The 20,515-nt window shown below is 29.6% G+C and overlaps 2 protein-coding genes and 1 long non-coding RNA gene across 3 annotated transcripts; all 3 read right to left on the reverse strand.

The window, feature by feature from the left end:
• LOC101496519 (large ribosomal subunit protein uL30z-like) lies at positions 1-4,121 on the reverse strand. The gene is made up of 6 exons (XM_004515552.4): positions 3,988-4,121; positions 1,607-1,804; positions 1,322-1,425; positions 1,099-1,236; positions 760-862; positions 1-547 (listed from the first exon to the last, which is right to left on the reverse strand). Exons 2-6 carry the CDS (start codon positions 1,787-1,789, stop codon positions 332-334), a joined length of 744 nt encoding a protein of 247 aa, XP_004515609.1. The 5' UTR covers positions 1,790-1,804; positions 3,988-4,121; the 3' UTR covers positions 1-331.
• A 4,495-nt stretch (positions 4,122-8,616) lies between these two features.
• On the reverse strand, positions 8,617-9,444 carry LOC105851251 (uncharacterized). Its single transcript, XM_073366458.1, has 2 exons — positions 8,973-9,444; positions 8,617-8,729 (listed from the first exon to the last, which is right to left on the reverse strand). The coding sequence occupies exons 1-2, from the start codon at positions 9,442-9,444 to the stop codon at positions 8,617-8,619; spliced, it is 585 nt and encodes a 194-aa protein (XP_073222559.1).
• A 2,875-nt stretch (positions 9,445-12,319) lies between these two features.
• LOC113784652 (uncharacterized) lies at positions 12,320-13,541 on the reverse strand. The gene is made up of 2 exons (XR_003470751.2): positions 13,442-13,541; positions 12,320-12,554 (listed from the first exon to the last, which is right to left on the reverse strand). It is a non-coding gene; the product is annotated as an uncharacterized lncRNA (long non-coding RNA).
• Positions 13,542-20,515: the final 6,974 nt, after the last annotated feature.

Consider the following 20,515-nt stretch of genomic DNA (forward strand, 5'->3'; position numbering starts at 1 on the left):
TTTCAGGCACTAAACACAGATCTTGATATTGAAAAGGCAGCAACTAGATCATTGTTTCACGTCATTCATATACATTCAACCAATTCTTTCTCACTTATCTCATTGTGAAGCCACATGCTGCAGACGAACCCAAATAAAATGGAAAACAAGACTTACCACATATTTCAAATCAGCTTTAACAATAAACGCTTATAATACTTTTTAGTGACAAACCATCAAAATTCATTTAAGAAACCATCAAAATTCACTTTAACAATAAACGGATATATATTTTTTTAGTGACAAACCATCAAATCCCCGATCACTTGGTATATTGTGTCTGTGACCTAAATTAATTCATTTTATTGATGAGCTCGTTGATGAGATCCTCACGGTTCCCTGCATCTCCACCATCCTTGAATCGGGTTTTCGATCCTTTCAATCCTTCTGCTGGCTTGTTGAGTTCAAAGGGCCACATAAATCTGACAACTTCCTTAAAGTGTGGACCAACATTATCAATTTGATGCACCATGTCTTCTATGCATACAATACCGAACTGTCCTAATTCCTGCAGGAAAAAAAGTGGAAGAAGAATCACAAAAAATTAAGCAAGAGGGTCAAAGAAAAACTAGGGATATGTTGGATTATCTTTTTAAAAAACAATTTTCTGTTTTGAAAAAACTAAAAACAAATTTTGTTCTTTGTTAACTTTTTAAAACAACTGTTTTGAAAAAGTAAAATCAAACAGGCCCTAGGGATCTAGAAACACCATGTACTTACCTGCTCAATAATGTTATTATCTGTCAAAGGAACTTTTCGCTTATCTATTTTCGCATTCCCCTTCTTGTAAATTAGCTCCTTTATGCTTTTAAGATTTGGGTATCTTCAAAAGAAGCAGATTTTTAAAAAATTAGAAATAATGCTCACGAACGGAAATTTGGGAACAATCAACAATGCAATTTTACATGAAAGTAAACATACAAGAAAGGAGCAAAATGTGTTTTCCTAAAAAAGTATAAGTTCTACAAATCTACCCTTCCAATAACATCAAATACCATATCATAAATTCATAACATCTCATACACATCTAATATAAAATCATTAACATCAATCTCTTACCCATAGGTAACATATGGTTCCACTCTCAGCAGTTTGGCCATTACTCCATCAGTTGGCTTCACTAAGACAGCACTGAATATTCTTCTCAATCCCAAACTCAGTAAGTGCTTTCTGGTTGTAGGATGCATGTCTTGTTTCCTAAAAATGAATGAAACAAAAGAAAGATGCTTTAACTATTCACAAAGGCAAAATCAAAACATTGACTGATAAACAAATACATTACCCCTGTATACGAATGACTATTATGGGCTTGTTTGGGGTCGATTGTTCTGGCTGTTTCCTCTTAACGCCCTTGAGCCTGCGTTTCATTCTAAGAAGGTCCACCTCCTACACAAGCAAGGATAGATGGATAATAATAATAATAATAATAATAATAGAAGTCACTGCAAAAATGTATTTAGTTTAATCATATCGTAAATTTCATAAACAAGCAAAAAGTAAAATACTGCAAAAATCATTAATTGAATATTACAAATTTAACGGAAGAAAATGAAGGTAAAAAAGCTACCCTGTTGCGATATTCAAAAATGAAATCCTCAGGCTTTTTAATAAAGTCCTTGGACTTCCTAAATTGGAAACCTTTTTTCTGGAATTGCTCCTTTTTTCTTAAAGCCCATGCTTCACTATTTTTCCTCTTCTTCAATATAACCTCTGGAACATAGTTGAGAGCCTTTGGTTCCTCTTCAGCCATCTTTTCAGGTTTTTACTACATTCAGAAAGACAATAGTTCATTTAATGTCAACAAGGAAGAAATAACACATTGAAAAAATAAAATATCATGAAACAAATAGAAGAACAGACATCAAAATCGGAAAGGTAAGGCAGGTTTTCCCCTACGCAACTCTACACACACAAATAGAACTGCCAACAGACCGTAACCCATCACGCACGCAGGTTATGGTAGACAAAACAAATCACTGTGCACCTTTCCTCCCACCTCCCTCATATTAGATTATATGCTACTTGGAATATCACAAAAGAATTACTGCATGTCTTACCCCCAAATGCATTAAAGATCCTAGCATAGAAATTACAACTGAATATACTTAATCAAATCAATACTAATACAACACTCAAATAGAAAAATGGAACATGAGATTGATAAGTAAATCAAATGTGAAACACACAATCACACATACATCCACTTTTCACACAAAGGCAATTATCACGCAACAACCAAGCCTTTTCCCACTAAGTAGGGTCGCTACATGAATCAAATGATGCCATAGCGTTCTACCATGTAGCACATCTCATTCTAGTCCGTCAATCTCTAGGTCTTTCCTAATAGTTTCTCTTATAGTTTTTCTAGGTCTTCACTAGCCTCTAATAATTTCACTATCCTCAATTTGATATACTCTTCTCCCTACAAAATCTACAAGTCTGCTCTACACATTCCCAAACCACCTAAGTCGAGTTTCTACCATCTTTTCAACGATAGGTGCTACCCCAACTCTCTAATTTTGAAATTTCTAATTCTGTCTCATCCCATCTTTCCACACATCCAACACAGCATTTGCATCTCTGCTATACTAATTTTATCTTCATTTTGGTGTTTTACTGACAAACACTGCATCCCATATAACTTCGCCAATCTTAAAATTATGCGAGGCAATGTTATGATAAACATACAAAATTAAACAATGAGTCAAACTTTGAAACATTCATTAATAACAATAAAATCCACAAATCATAATCTTAATCAAAAACATACATTAAAATATCAAGCTACCAACAAAAGTCAAGGAAATAAAAATGCATGTCTTAAACCTAAAGTATTAAAAACATTTAAATATTAAAACTCTAAACAGAAGAAGGAAGTAAGTAGAACAAAACAGAGAAAGAGAAAGAAGTTAGTTAGGAAGTAGGAACCATTTCAGTCACTAAAGGGGTTGGGTTGTTTCCAGGGTTGAACCTACACAATATGTACATGGTGCATCACAACTGATGGCAATACAGATTGATGTAGCCATAAATCCAGGGAATATTGGTGGTCCTGCAATTATGGGCAAGAAAGTTGCTGGAGTAGCATTCCAAAATCTTTCAGGTGCCGAGAATATTGGGTAAGTCCTTTTATTTTCTTTGTCTTTATTTTTCTTGAATTCCAAAACTTAACATTCATTAGTTCCTTAATCTTCCATTAGTTTCTATGTTCATATATATTAGTTCATCACCATCACTTTATATTTCAATTCTGTAACCTTGAGATATCTTATAGTTCTTCACAGAGCACAATACAAAGACCAAATTATTTATATCAACTATCAAGAACAGAAAACACAATATATCTAGGAAGTCTAGCTCATCAATCATTATAAGGGACTTAAAGGAACAAAAACAAGTCCAATCAGGTAAGGAGTGGGCTAGTGAAGGACCTTGAAACTGATCAACAACATTATGACCAAGCATCAACCTAATAAAACAGAAGTTTAAGTCCAATTTGAAATTTTGAATGAGTTGAAATCTTCTGATTCTAAATCTTATAAAAGCTTATGATTAGTTGTATTGTTAAAAATAGTTGAGCATTACAATAAAGTGGGAAAAGCCCTTCCTCCTAGCCAAATTTTCCATTGAGTTCATATTTATAATATAAATATATTACGTGTACGATACAGTTCCTTTCCGAAATAGAGAACTGATAACATTTGAGCACTTGGTGTCTATGAAGAAGCTTAATGAAAAAGCAGTATTCAGAGTTCTGAGAGGCGGTCAAGAGATTGAACTCGGTATTACTCATAACAATAAGTAAGAAAAGAAAGAAGTAAGTAGAACAAAACAGAGAAAGAGAAAGAAGATACTAAGGAAGTAGAAAAAAATTAGAGAAAGAAGAAAGGAAATAACAAAAGAAAGAACTAACACACACACAAAAAAATAGAGGAATGAGTAACAAACCTGGGCGGCGTGCAGCTGGTTCTCACGTCGCAGGGAAGGAGAAGAAGGAATGGAAAAGAAGAATTGAAATACTAAGGACGCTGAAAGCTGAAAGTAGAGAAGTGAAATTAGGGTTTAGAGGGAAAATACCAAAAATACCTATAATATCCAATAAACCCGACCCAGGAACGCAACCCGATAAACCACGTTTTCTTGGGCTGGTTTTGATCTCAAAAGGGATTTAACGGGGAAGGAAAATTCACATAGGCTTTTTTATGAGAATTGGCTTTTGTACTCCCCATTTAAACTTATACCCCCAATTTGTTAAAAATCTAATTTTATCCTTAAAAAATTCATTTATGTGAGCAGTTAAAAAAAATTACTCTAAAATCTGAACCTTGCTGAAATTTCCGGTAAGTCAACTTTTGCATCAAAATTTCCGGTAGTTATAATTGTTACCGGAAATTTGGAAAATGAAATTTTCGGTAGTTGTAATTTCAATACCGGAAATATCAAATTTCCGGAAGCTACCGGAAATTTCAAAAAATTTGAAAAATCCGGTACTCATTTTTTGTTCACTGGAAATTTGGTTTTTTGAAATTTCCGGTAGTTAATCCGGAAATTTCAAAAATCCGGTACTTAATTTTTTTTTTTTTTTTTAATATGCTTTTAATTTGTTTGTTATTTTATTTGAATTATGTTTTTGAACTAGGGATGGAAAACACACGACCGGTATTTATAGATTTAACTGAAGCATTTACAATTGATCAAATTTTTGAGTCACGAGAAGCTGTCATATCATGGGCAAGAAAGATAGGTCGACAAAATCGAGTAGCAGTTATCATTACTCGATCAGACGTAGAGACTAGAAAGAGAGGAAGAAAGTCAAAATTAATTCTTGGTTGTGATAGAGGTGGACAATATAAGTCAAATAAAAATGACACAGGTACTTCAACTAAAAAGTGTGGATGTCCGTTTAAACTTAAATCGAGACCACTGAAAAATGATGAAGGATGGATTATTAGTTTAATCTGTGGACTTCACAACCATGAGTTAGTAGCTACTTTTGAGAATAATGCATTTATGGGACGCTTAACAGAAGAAGATAAGAAACATGTTGACGAGTTGACAAAGTATCACGTTGCACCGAGACATATCTTGTCATCTTTGAGAGATCGAGATACGGAGAATGTGACTAGTATCTATCAAATTTACAAGCGACGAAGTACATACAGGAAGAATTTGATGGGACCTAGAACTGATATGCAACATTTGTTGAAGTTACTTGAAGCTGAGAAATATACTTGTTGGAGTAGGACTCATGAGGACTCCAACGTTGTGAGGGATATGTTTTGGACGCACACAGATTCCATAACTTTGCTTAACATGTTCCCTCTTGTATTGATCATGGATAGCACCTACAAAACCAACAAGTATAGGTTACCGTTGTTTGAAATTGTTGGTGTAACTTCAACTTGGTTGACATTTAATGTTGCATTTGCTTATATGGATTCTGAACGTCAAGACAACTTTTGGTGGGCATTGGAGAAGTTAAAAGAGTTGTTTTTTTCAAACACGCCATTTCCTCAGGTGATTGTGACTGACAGAGAACTGGCTTTAATGAATGCAATTAAAGTTGTATTTCCATCTTCAACAAATTTACTTTGCCAACTTCATATTAACAAAAATGTTGGAGCCAAATGCAAACAGTATATATTAAAGAAAGACATGCAAGAACCCATTCTTGAGTTGTGGAGGAAAATTGTTTATTGTTCTGAAGAGAAGGAGTACGAGGAACTTTTGCAAGTATTTGAGCAAGCATGTGTCGATAATATTATTTTCTTTGACTACGTCAGAGACACATGGTTGAATCCTCATAAGGAAAGATTTGTTGAAGCATGGACCAATCGAGTATTGCATCTAGGAAATACTACGACTAATAGGTATGTCATTAAAATTTCACATTTTGTATGATATATGATATATGATTTATGCATGATATATGATCATTACTTCACATTTTGTATTTTTTTTGTTTAAATATTAGGGTTGAGTCTGCTCATTGGTCATTGAAGAGATTTTTGGAACACAGTAAAGGAGATTTTTGTAAGGCATGGAATGGTATGAATGACATGTTGAAGTTTCAAATTATTAAGATCAAAGGTTCATTTGAGATAAGTAAAGGTCGCAAAGAGCATATACACAATAATCCATTCTTTGAGAAATTGACTTGGGTGGTATCCAAGAAAGCCTTAGGTGATATTGTTGAAGAATACAAGAGAGTCAGTTATGCCAGTAACGACAAAGATGTGTTGTTGTATACTTAGAAAGACTCGTGGATTACCTTGTGCATGTGAGTTAGCAGGATACAAGATGAAAGGTGTTCCAATCCCATTAGATGCTGTTCATATACATTGGAGGAAATTAACCTTGAATAGTGATCAAGAGAATGAACAGTTGACAAATGATTCAGAGTTGGACATTACATCGGAGATGGATATAATTTGGAAAAAATGGAAAACACTTAATATTGCTGGAAGAAGGGCTTTAAAGAGCAAGTTGCGTGAAATAGCATATCCGGAGACAACATCAATGTGTGCACCAGTGGATAAAATCAAAACAAAAGGTGGTGTTAAGAAAAAAGGCAATAAGCCGAAGGGATATGACGTATATCGCGACCCATCATACTTTGAGCATGTTGATACTCAAGTCTCCCAGCAGGTATCCGAACAAGTCTCCCATCAAGCATCCAAACAAGTCTCCCATCAAGCATCTAAACAAGTCTCCCACCAGGTTAAAAAATATTTCCACGAGTTTCCTTCTTTAATTCATCCATATATTGAAGACATAGTTAATGTTAAAGCAGATGGAAACTGTGGATATCGTGCTATTGCTGCTTTACTTGGTTATGGTGAAGAATACTGGAGCATTATACGTCGGCAGTTGTATACAGAGATTAAGTCCAAACCTGATTTATATGCTGCATTATTCAAGGAACGTTTGCAAGAAGTGACAGAGTCTTTACTTGTAACTGAGTTGGAAAACCAAGCTAACGAGAAGTGGATGACCATTCCTGATATGGGTTACGTGATAGCAACAAAATATAATCTCGTTCTTGTTACATTAGCAAAAACTTTTTGTTTGACTTTTTTCCCATTGAGGGGTGCACATAATGGAGATTTGTCACGTGATCGTGTTATCAGCATTGGTTTTGTTAACGAAAATCATTGGGTTCAAGTTAAATTGAAATCTGCATGTCCGTTACCACCACTTGCATGGCATTGGAAGAAGCATCGTAGCGATGAGTCTACATCATGGGCTATCGCTTATGCAGGACGTCTACAACATTGGGGTTCTTTAGATTTAGAAAATAATTCAGATTATATGTCTTTGGCAGATGATTGATACTTTTGAGTTGTATTTTGTTTTAAATGATATGATTGGCAGATGATTGATACTTTTGAGTTGTATTTTGTTTTAAATGATATGATTGGCAGATGATTGATACTTTTGAGTTGTATTTTGTTTTAAATTATATGATTGGCAGATGATTGATACTTTTGAGTTGGAATAATAAATAAATCACTAATAATAACTCAGAATAATAAATAAATCACTAATAACTCAGAATAATAAATAAATCGTTAATAATAACTCAGAATAATAAATAAATCGCTAATAACTCTGAATAATAATAAATCGCTAATAACTCTGAATAATAATAACTCTGAATAATAAATCGCTAATAAATCTGAATAATAAATCGCTAATAACCCTGAATAATAAATCGCTAATAATAAATAAGTCTGAATACGTCGCTAATAATAACTCTGAATAATAATAATAATAACTCTGAATAATAATAATAATAACTCTGAATAATAATAATAACTCTGAATAATAATAATAACTCTGAATAATAATAATAATAACTCTGAATAATAATAATAATAACTCTGAATAATAATAACTCTGAATAATAAATCGCTAATAATAAATAAGTCTGAATACGTCGCTAATAATAACTCTGAATAATAATAACTCTGAATAATAAATCGCTAATAATAAATAAGTCTGAATACGTCGCTAATAATAACTCTGAATAATAATAATAACTCTGAATAATAATAGCTCTGAATAATAATAACTCTGAATAATAAATCGCTAATAATAAATAAGTCTGAATACGTCGCTAATAATAACTCTGAATAATAATAATAACTCTGAATAATAATAGCTCTGAATAATAATAACTCTGAATAATAAATCGCTAATAATAAATAAGTCTGAATACGTCGCTAATAATAACTCTGAATAATAATAATAACTCTGAATAATAATAGCTCTGAATAATAATAACTCTGAATAATAAATCGCTAATAATAAATAAGTCTGAATACGTCGCTAATAATAACTCTGAATAATAATAATAACTCTGAATAATAATAGCTCTGAATAATAATAACTCTGAATAATAAATCGCTAATAATAAATAAGTCTGAATACGTCGCTAATAATAACTCAGTGTCAATCATCTAATAAATATATAAATCGCTAATAAATAAGTCTGAATAAGTCGCTAATACAATAAGTCTGAATAACAAATAACCCACGAATAATAAAATAAGTCTGAATAATACAACTATGATACTACTGATAATCTCCTCCTCTAGAAATATATAAAGCTCTCTCCAATAAGACACGCATCTCATCTTCAGGACCACCCATATGCAAATCTAAACTCTGCTGTATAAGACCACCAACTGCGTGACACCGTGTACAACTAGTATCGGGACCAGCATCATGACTAGGACCAGCATCAGCATCATGACTAGGACCAGCATCAGCATCATGACTAGGACCAGCATCAGCATCATGACTAGGACCAGCATCAGCATCATGACTAGGACCAGCATCAGCATCATGACTAGGACCAGCATCAGCATCATGACTAGGACCAGCATCAGCATCATGACTAGGACCAGCATCAGCATCATGACTAGGACCAGCATCAGCATCATAACTAGGACCAGCATATGCAGCAACATAAGGGATCATCCGAGGATGAGATATCCTATAATACCACTGGATGTATCCCTCAACACACTCATGTGGATATGCAGCTGGATGCAATCTAGCTCGAAGTGATCGTACAGAATTCCGGTACATACTCCATTCAACGTCGACATCACGTGCAACAAGCATCGGTGGTGTAGGAGGAATGTGTTGAGTATACCCAAACTGCCGTATGCACCTCTCAGGTAAATACGGAACCATCGTGAAACACCAACGAATGTATCCTGTAAATAATGACACAGACTGAAATCGTGTCACAGCGTTCTGATCGTAATCTGGTGCCCAGATAATATCCGTATCCCTCAAAGCATCCAACTTTGCCCTGTAATATGCCACATTCCCAGATGTTTGTTTTGCCGTCCAACGAAACATCCGTGGCATCGAGGAAATATGCTCATCCATATCCCGTTTACAAATATCAAGGAAATGTTCATAAATCCAAGTTTGTAAATAATTGAAATGTAGTAAAATTATTAAGGTGGGGAAATAATTAAAAAAATAATGATAAGTATAATAAATATAATAAATATAATAGTACCTGAAATAAAGACAAATATCCTCCAATCTGTTTGGTTGCAGGCAATGTACTGTCTCTAAGATAGTCATATAGCACAACAAGTGCAGTCGGTCCCCATGCCCATTTACCACAACTATCCAGATCTTGAAACAGAAAGAGATATTTTGCAGATACTAGTGTAAAACTTTTATCCGCAAGAATGGTATATCCTACCAAATGAAGTAGATATGCCCTAGCTGCACAGTCATATCTTCGTTCATGAAGTTTCTTAAAAAATACCTCTTTCAACCACTCAAAACTATACGAAGCCCCCTCTATTGGTCCTAGTCTCAGTGACAGCTTCATCATATGTAACCCCCAACAACTCAACAGCAGCAGCAATTGCCAAATCTTCATTGACATTTGCGGGAGGTGTGAAAAACTCTCCAGTACACGGGATGCTCAAAAGACCCCTGACGTCGTCAAGAGTAATAGTCATTTCACCGAATGGCAGATGAAATGAACTAGTCTCTGCGTGCCATCTCTCAGCAAAAGCAGATATCATATTACCATCAATCATATGCAAACTACATCTTCTCAGAGGACGTAATCCAGATATATTAATCCAATGATCTATTTGAGCAGGTAAATGATATCTAATATCAATAAATTTGTCTTGCTTTTTGCCATTGGAAACAACTTTCAAGGCACGTCTTTCCTGTTTAATTAAAAATATATTATAATCTTATACTACAAATAAATTATAATGTGTAATAAAATAACCTATACTACAAATATATTATAATATGTAATAAAATAAATTATTTACTAACCTGTCCATTCCACACATTAATTGCAATATGATACTCATAATTTGTAAGGACAGAAAGATCATAAGGACCTCCAGAAAACATGGGTTCATCAGGCTGGTGCTGCTGACCATGGTCATCATCAAACTGTTGCTGCTGCTGGTCATATTCATCATAAAACACATGATCGTGCTGGGGCTGCTCATCCTGGGGCTGCTCATCCTGTTCTGCATCAAACATAAGATTTTGCTGGGGCTGCTCATCCTGGGGCTGCTCGTCCTGGGGCGCCTGCCTTTCCTCATTTCTCTTTCTCCTTTTTTCAACAGCAGCTCTCCTATTTGATTGTGTAGGAGGCCGAACTCGCGAATAATCATCACCGTCAAATTTTCCTCCTCTGGTCCTCACTAACAAAATTCAATAAACAAAAATAAAAAAAATTACACAGTGTACCGGAAATTTTAAGAGGATTGAAATTTCCGGGAATTTACAACTACCGGATTTTTCAAATTTCCGGTTTGCCTCCCGGAAATTTCGTTTTTGAAATTTCCGGTATGTATTTTGAACTACCGGAAATTTCAATCCTCTTGAAATTTTCGGTAAAAACTTTTTTTTTCTGAAAACTTACTTTTCCGGATTTTTCAATGTGGGGGTAAAGTGTTTCAATTTTTTCTTATTTTGACTTTTACTGTTTTTTTAGGGTTATTTTACAACAAAAATTTTAAGTTGGGGGGGGGTATAAGTTTAAATGGGGGGTACAATAGCCAATTTTCCTTTTTTACGGGGTTTGTAAGAAAAACATCCGATGGTGAACTTAACTTTGAGTTTTTTAAGTGGGATATTATGTTGAAGCAATTTTCTAATTATTTATTTTAATAATTAAATTTTAAGTATTATATTGGATTTTTAAACTTTAATTTATATATTAATATTTTATTTATATTTAATGTTATTATGATTTAAAATACTAATTTAAATATTTTAATTAATATTATTATATATTATTTAATTTAAATTTAAAATATTTTTAAATATAGTCTACTAAATTGACTTAAAGTTATCTATGATTTTATTTTTTTTGAAGTACTTGTTTTTCTTTGTAATCTTGTTAAAAGATTAGGATAAAATTCACTACATGTTTTCGATATTGAGGTGTTATTATTTATATTGTCATGAGAATAATCAAAATTATCATATTTTTTAAATGATAAAATAAAAAATATTATTTATTGAAGCCTAAAGAATAAATTAAGAACTAAGAAAAATTAAGAATTGAATGAACAATTGTTTCGATGAAACAGATAATTTATGGAACGATTGTTTTTCTTCAATCTATTTTAGTTGTTGCATAGTATGTATAAGTTATATTGTGTATTTATTAAATTCTTTATGTGATGCTTATCAGGAGGTACATTGTATCATTGTTACCGAAATCTAAATTAGTTAATTCAATTATATAATTATAAAGAGCATTTATTCTTTAAAAAAGAGTTAAAAAGAAACATGTAGGAAAGTAAAAAGTAATTTGTTTTGTTTTTAGGTTTGATAAATTTAACGACCTTTTAAGTTTTTTATATGATATTTTTAAAATCACAAAATATACACAAAACAACACCGTCAGCTCTTATTCACAATCTTCAAACATATAATATATTATTCTTTCTTACCTTTTATTTTCCATCAAAATCGTTTTGATTCTTTTTAATTTTGATAATGTTTTTCAACATCCTTACATTGATTTTTATTAGGACAAATCATATTTATTTATGAATAAACTAAAAAGTATTTTTGGAACTCTCATTAAGAATCCAAATATAAAAGAAGAAAAAAAACTTTAAAATATATAATTTATATTTTGAGATCGTAAAGAGTAATATTTTTTTATTAAAAACATACTTTTTTTTTAACAAATAACTTAGAGAACCTGCGAATGTAACTTTTATATTTTTTTGTTGTAAAAAAAAATTAATTATTATTTTTGGTACAAAGGAGGGATAACCTTTTTTATTTATTTGGAATGTATTAAAGGGTGCTACAATATTTCATTCATTATATATTACAACAACAAAATGAAAACTGTTCTATCTCTCCAGCACATGCGCCACCTTTCTGAAAGCCATCCAAAATGCAATCTACACCGCACGTTCGAGACTTATCGCATCTCCCGATGCAGACTTTTTCACGAGGATCACCTATTGCTAATCCTACACCTGCATAAAATTTAATCACATATAGTAAAAAGTGCCTTTAACGTAGTATCTTTTAAGAATAAAAATATTAAACATTGTATTATAAATTTGTCAAGAAATTAAAATTAAAATATTTAAAATTTATTAGAAGTTTTTTTATACAAAAAAATATTAAAAATTGTGTTTTCAATTATTTAAAATTTGTTTGTCCTAAAACAAATCATACATTTTTTATTTATTTTTTTTACTAATACTATAAGTTATTACTTTGATCTTTGATCCATTGACATGCCTTTACAAATTCATATATATTTAATATACTACCTCATTCTACAATAATTATCTCATTAGACCATTTTAAAAATATTAAAAAATATAATAAATAAAAAATAGTAATTTATTAAATTATTCTTTTAACTATAATGTAACAATTGAAAAGAAATCAAAATTGTATTGAAAATTAATAATACTTCTTTTGAAACACATACCTTTTTTGCAAATGTAATAATTATTATGAAATAGAGAGAGTAACGTATTAGACATTTTTTTTTATATATTTAACTTTAATTTAAAATCAAATAAATCAATTTTTTAAATATTACTTATAGTTATGTTTCATTTTAGAGAGAGTGATAAACTAACCGGTAATTAAGCTATGTATTTCTTAGATTTGGAAGATCAAACTTGTATTTGATATCACAGTGGAGTTATCAGAATAACATTGAACTATGTAATTTTGCACAAACTATAAATTTTTTAAAAATATGCCATAAGAACACACACAAAAATAAACAAGAACATGTAAGTAAAAATAACGCAAATCAAACAAACAAGATTAATTTTAATGGTAAATTTATATAAAAATAAAAATAATTAAAGAAATAAAACTAACTTTTTTTTTCAATTACCTAGAAGTAAAACCAAGGCGAAACACAAAATCCAGCAAAAACGTGAATGAAAGGTCATTGTATAGGATTTTTCCTTTTGTCTTATTTCTTGTTAGGTGTAGGAACTCACATGTGTTAGGATTCCTTGAATTTATAGAGAGAGAATTTTTGTATTGATATTAAATTTTATTAATTTAATCGTTAAATTAATAATTTTTATTGAGTAGACTAAATATATAAATTTTTTACAAAATTTAAATTGTATTGGATATTTTTATCAAGTAAATTCAATTTAACGAATAATATATATTTTAAAATACAAATAAAATATTAACTGTAAAATTTTATAGTTTCACAATATTCAATTTTAAGTATGCACGATTGTTATGGTAATATAAAATAATGAATGGTTAGATTAAAGAAATTCAATATTTACAAAAAGTTACTAAACCGACTAACTCAAACAAGAGTTTTCTTGTAATCAACAGATCTAATTATAATAATATTAACTGTATTTGTCATTGTGTGATTTTTTGAAAGAAACAAAAAAGACGTAAGTGTCTCTTCGAATCTATCTATATTATTGTAATATTATAAGGTTTATTTTTAGGCAAGTTTGCCATTTGTCATCTATTGAAATATGTAGGATTATGTTAAGTTACTATTTTTAGTAGTAATATGTAATTAATTAACTAGTGTGGACATTAGTGCATTGCACGGGTTTTTTTATTGACTTCGGTATACTAAAAATAAAAAACTACATATTTAAAATTTATGTGATAAAATTAAATGACGTGAAAATATATTTTATGAGTTATTGAGTTTCATTCTCTTAAAAATGAGAAGGTCAAAATCAAAATTATGATAAAAATAATAATTTGAATTTTCAAAAACTGAAAACATAATATGAATTGCATACAAGACAAATAGGTATATAACTTTAGGTGAAAAAGATTATAATTATCAAAGAATCTTTGTCTATACTTCATAAAATCATGGTCTTTATATTATCGAATCAAATGTTGCATATACTAATTAGTTACAATTATGTATTTCCTCTAGTCATTATTATAAATAAAAAATAAATAAATTTAAATTTGGGTCACTATTATAAACAAACAATAATTACTTTTGAATTATTTAATGCTACTTTTACTAATTCACCTTTTGTTTATTTTAAAATATTTAATGTTGATTGTCGAATGTTTAACATTTGAAAAGGATAATTTATAAAATTTAACTTGTATTTTACATAAAATCTATAAAATTAATTGCAGTTCACAACATTTCTTAATACATGTGAAATTTTTTTCTTCTTATAACAATAATAGGAGGAAGTATGTTTCAACTATTAAGGAAGAAAATTGTTTGAGGATTTAGATATGTGGTTCTCAAACTCCAACCCCATTTTTCACTTGCAAGAGATAAAAGGCTTGCATTGTAAGCAAATAGGTATTACATCTTTGTGTCCCAAAGTGACCTTAGACTTACTAAATAACCATTGCAAACCAATTTTTACTCTCTTTTATATTTTAATTTCAATTAAAAGAAAAACACAACCACCTCTTCAAATCTATCTATATCTATATTATTATAATATATATTTTTTTTTTTTTAACCTTGCCATTTGTCATCTATTGAAAGATATAAAATTATATTAAGTTTCTATTATCAGTAGTAATAAGTAGTAATATGTAATTAATTAGCTAGTGTGGATACTCGTGCATTGCAAGGGGTTTTTGATTCACGTCAGTATAATAAAAATAAACAATTAAATATTAAAAATTTAAGTGATAAAATTAAATGACGTGAAAATATTTAGACTAAATAGTACATGTGGTCCTTTAACTTAATTTCAGTTAACATTTTAGTCTTTTATATTTTTTTCTTCGATTTGGTCCTTTATATTAATTTCAAGTGACAATTTGATCTTTTATGTTTTAAAATGTCAACATAGTTATCTTTTTATTTACTAGAAGTCGAAAAATTCATCAAAATTTTTAAACAAAACCTATAAAATTAATTATCATCTTCAATATAATGTAAATTTCATCAAATTCATAACTTAAAATTTTAAATAAACTCAAATTTTCATTTTTTATTTATAGAATTTGATGTTGTTGGAGATGAAAATATGAGTTTATTTGAATATTTAAGCTATGCATTTGATGAAATTTGCATTATATTGAAGATGATAATTAATTTTATGGGTTTTATTTGAAAATTCTGATGAATTTTTGTTGAAAAAAGAATAATATTATTGATATTTTAAAATAAAAAATATCAAATTGTCACTTAAAATAAATATAAAGGACAAAATTGGGGAAAAAAAAAAGATAAAAAACTAAAACGTTAACTGAAATTAAGTTAAGGGATCGCAGATGTTATTTAACCAAATATTTACTATGAATTATTAGACTTCATTCTCTTAAAAATGAGAAGGTTAAAATAAAAATAAAAAATTTGAATCTGAAAAACCAAAAATAAAATTTGAATTGCATACAAGACAAATAAGTATATAAGTGTCGGCAAAAAAATTTATACTCATCGAAAACTTCTTGTCAACACTTCACAAATACATGGTCATTATATTATTAACAAATGTTACATATGCTAATGAATTACTATTATTTATTCCCTCTAGTCAATATTATAAGCAAAAATAAAATAAAATAAAACTTACATCGATTGTAAACAAAAAACAACAACTTTTGAATCATTTAATGCTACTTTTATTAATACACCTTTCATTGATTTCAAAGTATTTAACATTGATAATCGAATGTTTAACATTTAAAAATGCTAATTTATAAAATTTGACCTGTATTTTACATAAAAACTAAAAAATTAACTACAGTTCACAACATTTTTTTAATACCTGTGAACGTTTTTTTCTTCTTATAATAATGACCCAAGGGAGTAGGTTTCATCTATTAAGGAAGAAGTTTGTTTGGGGATCTAAATATGTGGTTCTCAAACTCCAGCCCAATTTTTCACTTGCAAGAGATAAAAGACTTGCATAATTGTAAGCAAATAGGTATTACATCTTTTTGTCTCAAAGTGACCTTAGGCTTGCTTACCAACCATTGCGAACCAATTTGTACTCTCTTTTGTGTTTCAATTTCCATTAGAAAAAAAATAAGACACAACCACCTCTTCAAATCTATCTATGTCTATATCTATAATATTATAATATTATATGATTTATATTTTTTTTGGCAAGTTTGCCATTTGTCATCTATTGAAAGACACAGGATTATATTAAGTTTCTATTATTATTATTAGTAGTAATATGTAATTAATTAACTAGTGTGGATACCCATACATTGCAAGGAGTTTTTGATTGACGTCTATATAATAAAAATAAAAAATTACATATTAAAAATTTATATGATAAAAATGACGTGAAAATATTTGCTATGAAATATGAGTTTCATTCTCTTAAAAATGAGAAGGTTAAAATAAAAATAATGACCAAAATAATAATTTGAATCACAAAAATCAAAAATATAATTTGAATTGCTTACAAGACAAATAAGTATATAACTTGTTGCCAAAAAAATTATAATTGTCAAACAATCCTTGTCTACACTTCACAAATTTATGATCTTTATATTATTGATACAAATGTAACTTATGCTAATTAGTTACTATTATGTATTCCATCTAATCATTATTATAAACAAAAGTTAAATAAATAAAAAAATTAAATGTACGACTATATAACTGGTATTTACAGTTTTGAAATGTGTGATAATGTTCTTAGTAGTACAAATGAAGTGTAAATTCTAGTGTTTTTTTTTTTTTTTTTGATAAATAGTTGATAAAGTTGAAAGTGTGACATAAAGCAAATGTCATGCACTATATTTTTAGTGAGTATAAGGGAGGGGAGGTGGGTGTTTTTTCAAAACTATAGAGGGGTGTTAGTGTTATTTTAAGGTGATTTCGAATGAAGTAAATACAATTTCTCTTACACAAAATATATCTACTTTTGGATCATTTAATGCTCTTTTATTAACACACTCTTCGTTTATTTCAAAATATTTAACATTGATAGTTGAATGTATAATATTTAAAAAGGACAATTTAATAAATTTGACTTATATTTTACATGAAATTTAGAAAATTAACTACAATTAACTACATTTCTTAATACAGGTAAATTTTTTTCTTCTTCTCTTATAATAGTGACAAGAGGGAAGAGGGAGTATGTTTCATCTTGTAAGATAGAATTTTTTTGAGAATCTAGATACGTGATTCTCAAACTTCAACCCCATTTTTCACTTGCAAGACATTAAAGGCTGGCATAATTTCAAGCAAATAGGTATTACATCTTTTTGTTCCAAAGTAATCTTAGGTTTACTGAGCAACCATTGCAAACCAATTTTTACTCTCTTTTAAGTTTTAATTTCAATTATACGATACAATTGTTACCTTATTCATAATTTTATATTTTTATTAAATATATATTAGCAATAATTTTTATTCAATAAATACATTAATTCAAACTTAAATGTCCTTTCTGATGAAAATTGAGTTGTGCAGTGAGATTGACTCACACCTGAATTTTTGAATGACATGAAATGTTTAGGAATTTTAAATCACCGATTAAGATTAAAGATTGATGTTTTCGTGCTTTTGAGTAACAATGATCAAACTAATGGACTATGTAACGGAACAAGATTGCTCATAAATGAACTGTATACAAATATTATAGGAGCAACTCTGATCACAGGAAAAAAATGTGATAAGATTTATATACCAAATATGAATTTGGTTCCATATGATTCGAGTTTTCCATTTAAATTTCAGAGAAAACAATTTACATTATCGTTATGTTTTGCAATAACCATAAATAAGAGTCAAGGTCAATCTCTTTCTCAAGTTGGTTTGTATTTATAGCGACCTGTATTTACTCTCATGGTCAAGTCTATGTGGCTATTTCATGAGTAAAGTCAAGGACAAGATTAAAGATTCTTATTTTAGACGATGAAAGAAAACAATGTGCCGACACCACAAATGTTATGTAAAAGGAATTTTTCAATAATTTGTAAAATGTAGACGAAATTTATTTTACGGTTAGATTTTTCTATTGTAGGTTGTTTATTTTTAGTGTATGAGATTGAATTCACTTTGATTTATGAAATTCAAGTGATGCCTTTAATGTCAATGCTAATAAAATTAATGAGCATATATATATATATATATATATATGTATATATTTGTAAAATGTAGACGAAATTTATTTTACAGTTAGATTTTTCTATTGTAAGTTGTTTATTTTTAGTCTATGAGATTGATTTCACTTTGATTTATGAAATTCAAATGATGTCTTTAATGTCAACGATAATAAAATTAATGAGTATATATATATATATATATATATATATATATATATATATATACACACGATAATGTATCGAATGAGAGGAGTTTTAATATGACACAGTGAGTGGATTAAATCTTGACCATACAACAATATATAGATGGTTATAATTGAAAGTGTCACATGTCCACTTAAAAAAATCACACAACTTTTTGTTTTAATTTAACCATTCATGACTTGATCAATGGTTTACATTCATTCCTCTCACACTCGTATTATAAAAACTCTTTCGTTTGATATGTTTCCTTTCTCTTTATATATAACTAGTATATCATATAAGAAATCATGACTCTAATGATTTCAAAAGTGTGGATCTCCCTCTGACTCTACTCTATGCATATTGGTTAGGAGTAGCCCTAGACCAGATGTTGGAGAGATAGGAATATGAGAGTGTTGTGGCAGTGATTGATAATCATAGCTCATCGACAAGGATGTACTTGTCCATACTCCGAGAATGAAAGGAATTAGGGTTAGAATATTTTGTACCTTTAACATGTGTTAGGTGTTCCTTTATCAAATGTTATGTTGAGATTTCTAAAAGTAGTTCTTTATGGTTATGAGTTGGATGATGTGTCATCTATGTAACATCGTTATATATATATATATATATATATATATATATATATATATATATATATATATATATATATATATATATATATATATATTTATCTTTAGATATTACTTTTGACGTATTGTTAGTGTAAAACTTTTTACATTGAGAACCAATCATAAACCATAATTTATATGAGTTTTAAGATAAATATAATTAATTGTATCGATTTCAATGATATAATGAATTTCATTCTATAAAATACTCATATTAATAAAAGTTAGTTGAGTTATTTTGTTTAGCTCTCTAGTTCCCAATGGAATATACCCTAGTAATCCAGAGTTTGGTAAGTAAAGTTTGACCAATAATTGTTCTAGTCAAAATTTAAAATGGTCATTCTTTAACAAAATTCATTAAACACTTGAATTTAATTACTTGATATAGTAGAGTTGTTATTAAATTAAGATACAATAAATAATGGTATACTATTAAAAAAAGTAATAGTTATTGTATTAATATTATAAAATAATAAATTAAATGAGAGATAGAAAAAACTTGCAAACGAGACATTTATTGTGAGACTAAAAAAATAATTATGTTAAAATTCGTGTGAATGATCCAATTTTGTTATACCTATAAACAACTTATTAAACTATGATAACCATGTGTGTGAACCGTATTAGCCATAAAATGTTGAAAATTGGATTTCAAACTCTCACAACTTGACTTCTATTCCCATATTTTACCACTTCTACGTGAATTTCTTAAAATATGTTTGTAGACAATACTTTTTTATTTTATATAGAAAACACATGTTTGACCCGCGTCACCTCCATCCCTCGGAACCAAAATGGGTAGTTTAGGAATGTTAACATGTTGCCCATCGACTATGCCTTTCGGCCTGATCTTAGGCCCTAACTCACACTTCGTGGAAGAACCTTGCGAAGGAACCCTTAGGTTTTCAGGGCATTGGATTCTCACCAATGTTTGTGCTACTCAAGCCGGCATTTTTGCTTCCACATCGTCCAACCTACCCACGCGAGTACATCGTTCTAAGGCAGAACTCTCCCATACTGATTCATTTTTACATCCCACAACTTTGAAGGGTGGCTGCTTCTAGGCAAACCTTCTGGCAATCTCTGCACTTCTACCTCCT

The sequence above is a fragment of the Cicer arietinum genome, chromosome 3 (assembly GCF_000331145.2).
Source record: "Cicer arietinum cultivar CDC Frontier isolate Library 1 chromosome 3, Cicar.CDCFrontier_v2.0, whole genome shotgun sequence".
In the NCBI taxonomy this organism is placed as follows: Eukaryota; Viridiplantae; Streptophyta; class Magnoliopsida; order Fabales; family Fabaceae; genus Cicer; species Cicer arietinum.